Raw genomic sequence first — 14,411 nt, 5'->3', positions numbered from 1 at the left:
TGGGGAGAATTCACCCTCTTTGCTATTGAATTTGTTTTATTGAGCATTTTTAGATCATGAGGAAGGGCTTTACTTTTTCAGGTTGCCTTTTGGGGCATGGTTGGCACCTCTCTGCCCCACCCACCCCGTGCCTAATCACATCCTGCTTCTTTAATTGCTTTGATTTCTTTTAACTGCTCAGCCGCCTCCGTACCTAAAGCCCTTGAAAAATTCAGGAATTTCCCCTATGCAAAGTTACTAACCAGTTTAACATGACAGAATTGGGAAAAATCACTTTCCTTGCTCTGTCCGGCTGGGTCAGGGGTAGGCAACCTCGGCTCTTTTATGACTCATGGACTTCAACTCCCAGAATTCCTGAGCCAGCTTGGCTGGCTCAGGAATTCTGGGAGTTGAAGTCCATGAGTCATAAAAGAGCCGAGGTTGCCTACCCCTGGGCTGGGTCAAGGATTAAACTTGCAACATTTTGTGCGTGTTAAACTATGAGTTAGTTGTAGCCCGGAGCAACACTGTAAAGGTTTCGCTTTTGTTGTTTGGGTTAGTTCAGGGGTAGGCAACCTCGGCTCTTTTATGACTCATGGACTTCAACTCCCAGAATTCCTGAGTCAGCTGACTCAGGAATTCTGGGAGTTGAAGTCCATGAGTCATAAAAGAGCCGAGGTTGCCTACCCCTGGGTTAGTTAAAGAGGACATTGTGGGGGGCGCACTGATCAATGCTTTGATTCATTCCCCCTTGCCTTTTGCATTGCCCACTGTCTACCCTCCTCCCCAAATTATGGTCTGTCAGCTGCTGTTACTGGCCTTAGATCAGGCAGCTGTTAGAAGGGACATTCCAGCAAAGGATTGTGGGAGCAGCTGGCCAGCTTCATTAACCTCCCCCCCCCAAAAAAAACACTTCCCAAATCACAGATTAAGGCACAGTGAAGGGAGAATGAGCTTGGTTCCTGAATAATGTGTGTGAGACTTCCTGGGAATCTCTCTCTCTCTCTCTCTCTCTCTCTCTGTGTGTGTGTGTGTGTGTGTGTGTGTGTGTGTATGTGTATGTGTATGTCTCTTCAGGGACACTGGGTCAAGGACTGTGGAGATTGGGTATGACCTATATGGGCAAAGCACACTTGCGGGATTTTATAGGGAAGACTTAATGCCCTCCAGATGTGTTATTTTACATGTCCCATTGCCCCTGTGTTCTTTGTTCGTTTGTTTATGTCCCATCATTATTATTATTTTTTCAAATAACTCAAGTGGTGAACATACTCAACACACCTTCCTCCTCCTGTTTCCCTGACAAAAACAACCCTGTGAACTGGGCTAGGCTGGGAGAGGGTGACTGGCTGGCTTTCATGGCGAAGGCAAGACTTGAACTCATAGCTTCCTGCTTTTTAGTCTGTGCTTTCACCACTAGACCAAACCGTTGGTGAGTGATGTTAGGAATCTAGATGGTGATCTTTGAGGAAAGTTTAGGGAAGACTGATACGTTACTTTGGACTGGAATAGAATGGAATAGTTAGATAGGTGGGATGGATGGATGAAATTGATGGATGAAAGGATATAGGGATGGATAGGTAGATGGATGGATGATAGGGTGGGTGAGTGGATGGATGGCTAGATAGATAGATAGACAGACAGACACTAGTGCAATGTTTGGTTCTGATTCTTAACCAGTCTAAATTGTTGATTGATAGCAATGTCCATATTGCTGAAGAGTATAGGAAACTGACCTCTGCCAGGACCCAATCTGAGTTTGAGAGCTGTAACTGTATGGCAGTCCAAGCCATCTATTTATTTATATGATTCCCCCTCCCCACTTTTATTATTTTTATAAATAACTCAAGGTGGAGAACATGCATAACATGGGGAGTCCTTGGTTTGCAACCACAGTTGGGACCAAAATTTCCATTGCTAGGCGCAAGGTAGCTCTTAAGTGACTCACTCCGGATTTAGATCCTTTTTTTTGCCATGGTTGTTAAATGAATTACTGCATTCGTTAAGCGAATCTGGCTTCCTCAGTGACTTTTGCTCGTCGGAAGCCAGCTGGGAAGGTTGCAAATGGCGATCACATGACTGCCATTCGCAACCATTATAAAATCACATGAGTTCCACAGAACATTGCGATCATTATAAATACATGCCAGTTGCCAGGGGCCCAAATTTTGATCATGTGACTGTGGGGCTGCTGCAGTGGTTGTAAGTATGAGGACTGGTCGTAAGTCACTTTTCCAGTGCTGTTGTGACTTTAGATCAGGGGTCTCCAAACTTGGCTGCTTTAAGACTTCTGGACTTCAACTCCCAGAATTCCTCAGCCAGCATCTTAAAGTGGCCAAGTTTGAAGACCCCTGCTTTATTTAGATGGTTGCTAACTGAATGACTGTAAGTCGAGGACTACCATCATAGGAACCAGGTGTGTTAGTGGCTCAACTATGTCCTAATGTAATGAATATGAGCCACAAGAAAGTCAATAAAAACAGTGATATGTGTTGGATGTGACTCATTTATTGCTTATAACGGGGTTTAAAGCCAGGTTAATAATTGCCAAGATGCACACTTGAGGAAATGTTGATCACTAAGAATCCTACAAGATGTCATCCTGACATCCTAGCCCTTTTATAAAAAAAATGCTATAGATTTTTTAAAAACAAACTATAACCTCAGATGGTTGCTAAACAAATAGTTGTAAGCCGAGAACTGCCTGTATTCCTTCCTCGTCCTGTTTACCTCACAACAACAACCCTGTGAGGTGGGTTGGCAAGAGGGAGGGGGAGGGAGGAAGGAGAGAGAAGGGGGAGAGAGACAGACAGAGACAGGCAGGCCACGTTGCAAATGTTTTCCTAAAAAAGGAGAGAACCAAACTAGAACTAAGGAGAAATTTCCTGACAATTTGAACAGTTAATCAATAGAACAAACAACTTGCCTCCAAAAGGTTGTGGGTGCTCTATCACTGGAGGTGTTCAAGAAGAGATATGATAACCATTTGTCTGAAATGATATAGGGTTTCCTGCTTGGCGGGGGGGCGGGGTTGGACTAGAACAGCGTTTCCCAACCTTTAGGAACTTGAAGATGCGTGGACTTCAACTCCCAGAATTCCCCAGCCAGCTATGCTGGCTGGGGAATTCTGGGAGTTGAAGTCCACGCATCTTCAAGTTCCTAAGGTTGGGAAACGCTGGACTAGAAGACCTCCAAGGTCCCTTACAACTCTGTTAATCTGTTATTCTGTTACACTCATTTTCAGTATATTTGGGGATCATGTGAATGGATCTCCAAAGACTATAAAGGACTGTGGTTGATCTGGGTGAGCTGACCTCTCAGCGGGACCTTGCCGAAGTTTGCTGAAACAAAGAATAGAGGAGAAAAAAGACACTGATTCGAAAGCCTAGGGCAGGGGTCGGCAACCTTGGCTCTTTTATGACTCGCGGACTTCAACTCCCAGAATTCCTGAGCCAGCTGGAGTTGAAGTCCGCGAGTCATAAAAGAGCCAAGGTTGCCTACCCCTGGCCTAGGGCCTAGGCCGACTTTTCCCCTGTGCTTAACTACAATGTGCTGCACCCCTAATCTGGATCACCCATTCCCCATCTGTTCTTCAGCTGCTGCATTCATGAGAAAGGATTTCCCACTGAGGAGTAGATGGCTCTTAACATCCATGTGAGAAAATCCGAAACTGGAATACAGATGCTCAGGCAATGTCATTTCCACAGCGAATATTTGAAACAGTTTTGGGCCATGTGGCCACCATGATACTCACACTTCATTCTAGTCACATGCACTCATGTGCTCAGCCCACCCACATTTAAAGTGTACCAGTTTTTTTTTCTGCAACCAAACTTTACACAAGGAAATATAGATAATTCTCAGCTTGACAGCAGTGCATTTAGTCACCGTTCAAAGTTACAACACAATAAAAAAAGGTGACATTACCATTTTCATGAGCCGAAGAAGCTTCTTGGGTAAGGAGAAGTGAAACGTCTTCAAAGAAAACCAAGGAAGTCCAGTTTGCCTTTTGAAAAAGCACCTTTGTGACAACCATGACCTGGATGATTGAGAATCTCCATAGACCCTATTTTTCACAGTTATGACCTTTGGAGCATCCCCATGATCATGTGATCAAAATTCAGATGCTTGGCAACTGATTCATGCTTATGACCATTGCTGTGTCCCAAGGTCATGTGAACACCTTTTTGCAACCTGCTGACGAGCAGAGTCAGTGGGGAATCGAGATTCACTTAACCAGGTTACTAACTTATCAATTGCAGTGATTCACTTAACAATTGTGGCAAGGAAGGTTGTAAAATGGGGCGAAACTCACTTAACAAATGTCTTGCTTAACAACAGAAATTTTGGGCTCAATTGTGGCTGTAAGTTGAGGATTACCTGTAGTTGTTGTTAAATGAGAGGAAAATCCCAAGTGTAGCAGAAGTTTCAGGTGAAGGTTTAAGTTATGTCACTTGATATTGCTTTAATTCAGGTGTCTTCAAACTTGGCCCTTTTATGACTTGTGGACTTCAACTCCCTGAATTCCTCAGCCAGGCATGCTGGCTGAGGAATTGTGGGAGTTGAAGTCCACAAGTCATAAAAGGGCCAAGTTTGAAGACCCCGGCTTTAATTGTTCCACGCATAAATCAATGAAATAGGAATGTTGGATCAGTTGATTGACTCTCAGTTGTGACCATGCACAGTTTTGATCAAATAATTCTAGAATAAAAGCTGTCTCAGCTCCTAAGCTGCATTTTATGTGTAGGAGAGGAGACATTAGGCTGCAGCTCTGGAGGTTCTCCTTGCTTTACAAAATGCTGATTTTGGAGATTGAAAAGAGAAAGCATGGTTGGGCAAATTTTAATACAGTAACCTCAGAGGAAAATCCTCGTTTTAAGGGTTTGTCCCTTAGATCCTAGGTGTAGGGAATTTCCATGAATTTTTTTGTGCAATCAAAAGGCACATTTTCATCACAAAACTGTTTTTTGGCATTTTACCGAATTTCCCATTAAAATCTGATATTGAAATTATGGTACCGTTATACCGTTGTTGAGCACTGAACTTCAGTGATACAATTTGGGTGAGGTTGAGATCCCTTCGTGGCTGTGGGTGTTTGCACCTGTGATCTGATATTCCTCAGATTTCTGACCCATGCTCCCAGGGAATGAGGGGAATTGTAGTTCAATGCATTTGGAAAATGATAGCTTGAAAAAAAAACAACCTCATCTATAGAGATGCATTTGGAGCAATATTGTCAAAGTTGAGTGTAGATGGTGCTTAAATCAAGAACAGTGTCAGCTTATCCATGCTCCTTGAGTTAAATGATAAGGAACAAAATGTAGGTGCAATAATTTGTTCCACTGACTAACAGCTCTGACTCACAAGCATTTGCTTCTAAACTCCTCCTTACTCATTTAATGCAGGGCTTTTCAACCTTTTCACCCATTGTACCACTTTTAGGATATGGCAAGATCTGAGTACCACCAGTCGCCTAGCAAGGTGTCAAAAACTTGATGAACGGGGAAAAAAGGAAAAAAGTGATGAAGTACAAGTAGTCCTTGACTTACAACAGTTCGCTTAGTGACTGTTCAAAGTTACAATGGCACTGAAAAAAGTGCCCCCCACCCCACAGCCGAGCAAGACACCTGCCTGCCCACCCGGCGGCGCTCTTCCTCCTGTCCGAGGTTTTCATTGTTGTGAGCATTTCTGTTGAGGATTGGCAGTGGGGGTGGGGTGGGTAGGGTGTTTGGTTTTTATTCTCCCCCCCCCCCCCGTCTGCTGGGTGGTTGCAGCAGGTTTTGGTCACCACATGACCCTGGGACACTGTGACCGTCATAAATATGAATCAGTTGCCAAGCATCTGAATGTAAATCTCAAGACCTTGGAGATGCTGCAACATTCTAGCTGATCGATGCTTCTTCTGGGCTCAGAAGCGCCAGGATCAGTGCCGAGCTCCAGCTGGAGCCTGGTGCTGATCCTGGCGCTTCCGCTGAGCCCTGACAGCCCTGCAGCTGCAGCCATGTCTCACTCAGGCTTGTGCGGTGCTGCCACTGGTTCAGCTCATTCCCCTCCCCAGCTACCACTTTTCTAGGATGGTCATGTACCATCTGCCAGGTGCCAATGTACCACAGGTGGTACGGGTACCACTGGTTGAAAAGCCCTGATTTAATGCATGGGCTTGGAATATTCCTAAGTAGAGAAGCATTTTTTCTGATGCTCACAGAATGTAGTGCGATGGTCTCCTTTAGATTCTCTTGTTTTTAATTTGAGGAATGACATCACTGAAAAACAAAAACAAAAATGGTGCCTGGATCTCCAGGATGAACACCAGGGAGGACAGCTTGGTTATCTTTATTGCATGTGTTTATATTTCTATTCTTAGTTGTGAGTCATAATTGATGACATTTGCTTCACTGCAGTAGCCGGGCAGTAATTCTGATGAGCTAGGCGACTTACATGTCTAACGGTGCCTAGTAAATTGAACCTCCATATTCAGAGTCAACACAGGTTGTCTTTAATTTAGGACTACAATTGGGATTGTAATTTTGGTTATACGCCATTGTAGTTGTAATTGGAGGCACCATGTGACCAGACTCAATTTTACAACCGTTTATATGATGTTCATTAAAGAAGTCACCACAGTCGATAAGCAACTGTAGTGTGCTTGTTAAGCGAGGCATCTAGTTATGGGGGTGGACTCCTTTTACCCAAAGGGCATTCTTTTGCAAGAAAACAGCCATAAATGTTGCAAAATGCGATCACATGACTACGAGATAGTGCAACTGATCGTAATAGTGAACTGGTTGCCAAGCGCCTGGAATGCAATCACCCGTCCATGGAGGTGGTGCAGCAGTTATAACTTTGAGGATAGGTAATTTTGAGTTTGTTGTAACTTTGAAGGGTTGTTAAGAGACCGGTCGTAAGTTGAGGACTCCTTGTATACCAGAACTGCTTCTTTGAAACTTCTGAAAGGAGACAGTGTGCAGGATTGGCTGAGAGGTCCTTTACCTATCCAGAATTAGTCATTTCTTACGGTATGTTTTTGAGTGATTTGGATGAAATACAGGCAATTTCACCATCTAGGATTGGTGTTGTGGATTGTGTACCTGTGGTCCCGGATTTACAAGAGTTCATTTAGTGACTGAAGTTACAATGGCACCGAAAAAGTGAATTATGACCACTTCTCACACTTACAGCCATGGCAGCTTCCCCATGGTCACATGATCAAAATTCACATGCGTGGCAACTGACTCATATTTATGACGGCTGCAATGTCCCGGCGCTGATTGTGATGACCTTTTGTGACCTTATGGCAAGCAAGGTTAATGGGAAAGCCAGACTTATGTAACAACCGTATGACTAACTTAACCACTGCAGTGATTTACTTAACAACTGTGGCAAGAAAGGTCATAAAATGGGGCAAAAATTCACTTAACAACTGTCTCACTTAGCAGCAGAAATTTTGGGCTTAACTGTGGACGTACATTGAGGACTACCTGTATAACTATAACTTGCAGGTGCTCTGTAATTAACATGAGTCTTCCTGCTTCATTCCTAACAAATAAGATCATGGTTTCACTCTGCTTGAGCTTATTCCACCAATATTTAACCGAAACAACCAAGTTATTTTTTAATCCGTCTCATGACCAGCTCTTTTATTACAGGGTGGATTTTCCCAGAAGGGAAAGTGTATGCAGAGCCACAGATTTGGCTTGTAGCCCTCTTTGTGTTATAACGCTGCTGGTGTGTCACTTCCAGTCCCTTCTGGCTGGAATCTAGGAAAATAAAGACAATAGCAGCATGTGGGTGATTTCCTTGCCTGGAACGTTTGGTATTTATTAGAACCAATCAAGGGCATGAACTAGGAAATGAATAAGGCCGCTAAGTCAGGTTGAAATCACTCACCATCAAGCTTGAGCGATATAGGAAAAGACTCATATAAGTTTATGAATATAGAACAATAGAGTTCTAGGTTGCTTCTCTCCACGGTTGGTTTCCATCCATTGTTGCTCATCCTACCTTTTGGTGCTTTGGAAAATAGTTTGGATCCCCCTCGTCTTTGCAGGAGCCCCTCAAATATTGGAACATTGTTATCATGTCACCCCCTAGTCCTTATTTTCATTAGACTAGATCAGGGGTCTTCAAACTTGGGCCTTTTATGACTTGTGGACTTCAACTCCCAGAATTCCTCAGCCAGGCACGCTGAGTTGAGTTGAAGTCCACAAGTCATAAAAGGCCCAGGTTTGAAGACCCCTGGACTAGATCTACCCAATTCCTGTACTGTTCTTTGTTAACTGCTGCTTCGTTAACTGCCTCTTTCTTCAACTTTTTTCACAGGCATGAAAGCTCAGTTATCGATGTAACCAGTCCCCTGGTCGGAGGTAGGATGGGACCCAGGACGTTTTGCCTTTTGCTGTTGATCTCTGTGGGGGCCTCGGAGTTGGAAGAGCACTTTGATCCAGGTAAGAAGTACAGTAGAAGCCGAGAGAGAAAAGGGCAGCGGTTCAAAACAGCTGACTGGCATCAAGGTTCAACTCTGTTTTCAGTTCTAGGAGAAGCAGGTGTATTAAATTCCGCAAATCCACAGAGCCTGAATTAAGCAGAAGAGCCTTTAGTGCAGGGGTCTTCAAACTTGGCTCTTTTATGACTTGTGGACTTCAACTCCCAGAATTCCTCAGCCAGCATGCCTGGCTAAGGAATTCTGGGAGTTGAAGTCCACAAGTCATAAAAGAGCCAAGTTTGAAGACCCCTGCTTTAGTGCATCCCCTATCATTGCACAGTTTGGGAGAAGATGAACTTTTCAAATCGGGGAAGTTAGGAAGAGGAACTTTAGGCCAGCTTCACTCATAGGTGGGGAAAATAGGAGGATGGCGGGAGAGAGCTCCGTGTGCTGCTGTGAGCTCCTGAGTGAAAGACAAAATATAAATCAAATTTAATTTAATTTAATTTATTATCATTTCTATACCGCCCTTCTCCCGAAGGACTCAGGGCGGTGTACAGGGCAAGAATAAAACACAGAAATTTACAAAAATTAAAAGATAATTAAATGCATGCCCGATTAAAATACAATTGATACATAGTAAAAACCCCAATAAGAATGATAAAAAACCCCACCAATCCCCCCTCAGGCCAGGCCGGCTTGCTCGAACAAGTATGTTTTCAGATCGCGGCGAAAGGAGCGCAGATCGGGCGCCGTCCGGAGCTCAACCGGTAACTGGTTCCATAGCTCCGGGGCGCCCACAGAGAAGGATCTCCCCCTGGGGGCCACCAGACGGCATTCTCTGACCGGTGGCACCCTGAGGAGGCCCTCTCTGTGGGAACGCACAGGGCGCAGGGAGCTTGATGCCGGCAGCAGATGTTCCCTGAGGTACTCCGGCCCCATGCCATGGAGGGCTTTGAACACCATTACTAGCACCTTGAATCTCACCCGGAAGACAACTGGCAACCAATGCAGCTCACGGAGCAGAGGTGTCACGTGGGAGTATCGGGAAACTCCCAACACAACTCTCGCGGCTGCATTCTGTACCAGTTGGAGCCTCCGGGTGGTCCTCAAGGGAAGCCCCATGTAGAGAGCGTTGCAGTAGTCTAGACGAGAGGTCACGAGCGCGTGAGTGACCGTGCATAAATCATTCCGGCTTAGATAGGGCCGCAACTGGCGCACCAGGCGAACCTGGGCGAAAGCCCCCCTAGTGTGAAATAAGTATATTTCACACTGATTCCAGTTAACTGCTTGAAAATTAGTCAGTTGTTGATGAGAATAAAATCTAATAATAATAAAAAATAATAAAGTAATTAAGAATTAATCATAAAAATGCGACAGAGTAAAGACAGACAGAACTAGCAAAATGAACAAGGATTATATCTGGAAATTACAGGTTTGTCAGAATTGCTAGGAAAAAGTAGAATTAAAAAAATGTAATTACAGACACGGATAGTCCTCGATTTATAACCACCGCTACAAACAGGCCATATTTACAACTGGGGAAAAGAGGTTGCAAGCACCACCTTGCCTTTGAGTAGCTTATTGGTGTGCCCAGGGCAAAAAAGATTTCCATTTCATTTATATTAAAATTACCTCATGAAATAACCATTAACACAGTCACTTCTCATGTAGTTTTACACTAAAAATTAAAATGGCCAGCCAGAGTCACCTGGCAGTTTATATTGGGCAGCCATGTAAACTTATTTAATACAGGTAGTCCATGATTTACGAGCACAATTGGGCCCCAAATTTATGTTGCTAAGTGAGACATCTCTTAAGTGAATTTTGCCCCATTTTACGACCTCTCTTGTCACAGTTTTTACGAGAATTACTGCAGTAGTTACTAACGCAGTTGCTAAGTGAATTTGGCTTCCCGGCTGACTTTGCTTGTGAGAAGGTCACAAAAGTTGATCCTGTGACCCTGGGACACTGCAACCGTTGTAAATATGAATCAGTTGCCAAGTGTCTGAATTTTGGTCACGTGACCATGGGGATGCTGCAAAGGTGGTAAATATGAAAAACGGACATAAATCACTTTTTTTCAGCGCTGTTGTAACTTTGAAAGATCACTAAACAAACTTGTAAGAAGAGGACTACGAGTAAACAAGCATTACAGTTGATAGTTTAGAGCAGCTCTGGATCCACACCAGGACCTTCGGAGAAGGATGTCTTTCAGCTGTAAATGAAAACTCAGAAGGTGCCTCCTCCTCTGAATGCTGGGCCTGAAGACACAACTGACTCAACATCCCTTGCTGAAGCTAAGCTGGACTGATAGGATCGATGCCCGGATAAGAGATCCCAGGAATGTTCAAAACATTCCGTCATAGATCAGTCTGACCTTGGAACAGGTTGCCCTGAGTGTTCCAGAAGGCTTGGAATGGCCTGTTTCCCTTTTTACTCCCATCCAGTCTGCCGTTACCACCACAGCCACGCCCACCCAATGGGCTGCCCCCACCCAATGGGCCACGCCCACCCAATGGGCCACGCCCACCCAATGGGCCGCCCACCCAATGGGTCATGCTCACCCGCCACCCGACGATACATAAGTGGGTTTGGGGTTGCAGCTTGGACACTCGATCTCTAAAAGGTTTCCTGTCTGAGCAGGGGGTTGGACTAAATGACCTCCAAGGTCCCTTCCAATAACAACAGCAACTTCTTCTTCTTCTTCTTCTTCTTCTTCTTCTTCTTCTTCTTCTTCTTCTTCTTCTTATTATTATTATTATTATTATTATTATTATTATTATTATTATTATTATTATTATTATTATTATTATTATTATTATTATTATTATTTAGTGGCAGAGCGTCACTACAGCAGAGGAGAAGTGAGAGTCCTGTTCCCAGTCTTAGAGGCAGAACCCTCTATAGTCGAAGTAATCAAAGAGAGAAGCTAGCTCGAACCAAGGAGAAGTTTCCTAACAGCGAGAACAATTAACTAGTGGAATGGCTTCTCTTCGGAAGTTGTTCATCACTGGAGGCTTTTGAGACTGGACCGCCCGTTGTCTGAAATAGCATAGGGTCGGTCTTCTGCTTGAGCAGGGGGTGGAACTAGAAAACCTCTAAGGTTCCTTCCAACTCTGTTATTCTCTATTCTGTCTCTGTTGGGGAAGAAAGTCAACAGGGTAGGAAGCCCATAGGAAGACTGGAAACGAGACTTTTTTTTTCTCTTCTGGGCAAATAAATTGCTCTTCGTTGTTAACGACCAATGGGCAATCATAGACAAGAATGGTCTGATCTCCCTATAAAGATGTGCGATTCAGTGGCTGTGTCTACATCTCAAAGAGAGCCAAGTCCATCCGTGAATAATATATTTGACGAGAGAACCTCATTTTTCCTTCAGTACTGAATGCTATCACCAGACAATTTCAATTTTATTCTAGGGTCACCTTGTGATTATTTTTCCCCCCTCAGGTGCTTTTCCTAGTGATTTATCTTTTGTGCTGAATTCCAAAAAGCTGCCAGCGTTTTGGAGAGGAGGGGAATTTTGAAAGAATCCAATTTAACTTCTGAGTCATGTTGTTGTTTATTGAATCAATTATCTTCGGGATTCGTACATTTCGATTCAAATTTCTGTTGGAACTCACGCAATTGGTGGCCTCCCTCTTCTTGTATATGAAATTAGAGCGCCTCCTAATGGACAATACAGAAACATCAGAATCCTTGAAAGGAACCAACCAACCAGTTAGCTAGTTAGGTGACTGCATCTGACTCTCTGCTTGGGCTTTGAATGTGGGTTAATACAATGCCAGACATATAAAACAGAACAAATATACCATATATACTTGAGTATAAGCCGAATTTTTCAGCCCACTTTTTGGGCTGAAAAATTCCACTTCGGCTTATACTCCAGTCAACAAAAAAACTTACCGAGGACTTGTGCGCGGCCGAGGCTTTGGTGCTTCCGGGATCGCGCGCACCTCTCCCAAGCCACCGCCGTCCGAGACCTGCCGAAGTTTGGGGAGGTTTGGGGAGGTGCGCGCGCACCTCCCCAAACCTCGGCAGGTCTCCGTTCCTCCGCGCCCTGCCTGCCTGCTTCTTTCCGCAGCGGAAAGAAGCAGGCAGGCAGGGCGCGGAGGAACGGAGACCTGCCGACGTTTGGGGAGGTTTGGGCGCCTCCCCAAACCTCCCCAAACGTCGGCAGGTCTCCGTTCCTCCTGCCGACGTTTGGGGAGGTTTGGGCGCCTCCCCAAACCTCCCCAGGTCTCCGTTCCTCCTGCCGAAGTTTGGGGAGGTTTGGGCGCCTCCCCAAACCTCCCCAGGTCTCCGTTCCTCCGCGCAGACCTGCCGACGTTTGGGGAGGTTTGGGCGCCTCCCCAAACCTCCCCAGGTCTCCGTTCCTCCTGCCGAAGTTTGGGGAGGTTTGGGCGCCTCCCCAAACCTCCCCAGGTCTCCGTTCCTCCGCGCAGACCTGCCGACGTTTGGGGAGGTTTGGGTGCCTCCCCAAACCTCCCCAGGTCTCCGTTCCTCCTGCCGAAGTTTGGGGAGGTTTGGGCGCCTCCCCAAACCTCCCCAGGTCTCCGTTCCTCCGCGCAGACCTGCCGACGTTTGGGGAGGTTTGGGCGCCTCCCCAAACCTTGGCAGGTCTCCGTTCCTCCTGCCGAAGTTTGGGGAGGTTTGGGCGCCTCCCCAAACCTCCCCAGGTCTCCGTTCCTCCGCGCAGACCTGCCGACGTTTGAGGAGGTTTGGGCGCCTCCCCAAACCTCCCCAAACCTCCCCAGGTCTCCGTTCCTCCTGCCGAAGTTTGGGGAGGTTTGGGCGCCTCCCCAAACCTCCCCAGGTCTCCGTTCCTCCGCGCAGACCTGCCGACGTTTGGGGAGGTTTGGGCGCCTCCCCAAACCTCCCCAGGTCTCCGTTCCTCCTGCCGAAGTTTGGGGAGGTTTGGGCGCCTCCCCAAACCTCCCCAGGTCTCCGTTCCTCCGCGCAGACCTGCCGACGTTTGGGGAGGTTTGGGCGCCTCCCCAAACCTCGGCAGGTCTCCGTTCCTCCTGCCGAAGTTTGGGGAGGTTTGGGCGCCTCCCCAAACCTCCCCAGGTCTCCGTTCCTCCGCGCAGACCTGCCGACGTTTGGGGAGGTTTGGGCGCCTCCCCAAACCTCCCCAAACGTCGCGCAGACCTGCCAACGTTTGGGGACGCGCCCAAACCTCCCCAAACGTCGGCAGGTCTGTGCGGAGGAACGGAGACCTGGGGAGGTTTGGGGAGGCGCCCAAACCTCCCCAAACTTCGGCAGGAGGAACGGAGACCTGGGGAGGTTTGGGGAGGCGCCCAAACCTCCCCAAACTTCGGCAGGAGGAACGGAGACCTGGGGAGGTTTGGGGAGGTTTGGGGAGGCGCCCAAACCTCCCCAAACGTCGGCAGGTCTGCGCGGAGGAACGGAGACCTGGGGAGGTTTGGGGAGGCGCCCAAACCTCCCCAAACTTCGGCAGGAGGAACGGAGACCTGCCGAGGTTTGGGGAGGCGCCCAAACCTCCCCAAACGTCGGCAGGTCTGCGCGGAGGAACGGAGACCTGGGGAGGTTTGGGGAGGCGCCCAAACCTCCCCAAACTTCGGCAGGAGGAACGGAGACCTGGGGAGGTTTGGGGAGGCGCCCAAACCTCCCCAAACGTCGGCAGGTCTGCGCGGAGGAACGGAGACCTGGGGAGGTTTGGGGAGGCGCCCAAACCTCCCCAAACTTCGGCAGGAGGAACGGAGACCTGGGGAGGTTTGGGGAGGCGCCCAAACCTCCCCAAACGTCGGCAGGTCTGCGCGGAGGAACGGAGACCTGGGGAGGTTTGGGGAGGCGCCCAAACCTCCCCAAACTTCGGCAGGAGGAACGGAGACCTGGGGAGGTTTGGGGAGGTTTGGGGAGGCGCCCAAACCTCCCCAAACTTCGGCAGGAGGAACGGAGACCTGGGGAGGTTTGGGGAGGTTTGGGGAGGCGCCCAAACCTCCCCAAACGTCGGCAGGTCTGCACGGAGGAACGGAGACCTGGG

General features: G+C 47.1%; 1 protein-coding gene across 6 annotated transcripts in view; it reads left to right on the top strand.

Moving 5' to 3' along the window:
- Nucleotides 1–14,411, top strand: part of DDR1 (discoidin domain receptor tyrosine kinase 1) — a 90,728-nt gene that overhangs the window by 31,031 nt on the left and 45,286 nt on the right. For all 6 annotated transcript variants that reach the window (XM_081317764.1, XM_081317765.1, XM_081317766.1 and 3 more), the window contains one exon: nt 8,299–8,423. In XM_081317764.1, the coding sequence (XP_081173890.1) occupies nt 8,348–8,423 (76 nt within the window). In that variant the 5' untranslated portion in view covers nt 8,299–8,347. The remainder of the gene's footprint in view (nt 1–8,298; nt 8,424–14,411) is intronic.

This window comes from Vipera berus (genome assembly GCF_964194415.1).
Source record: "Vipera berus genome assembly, chromosome: 2".
Classification (NCBI taxonomy): domain Eukaryota; kingdom Metazoa; phylum Chordata; class Lepidosauria; order Squamata; family Viperidae; genus Vipera; species Vipera berus.
Note: the sequence above shows the minus strand (reverse complement) of the source record. Positions and strands in the feature narration are given on the sequence as shown.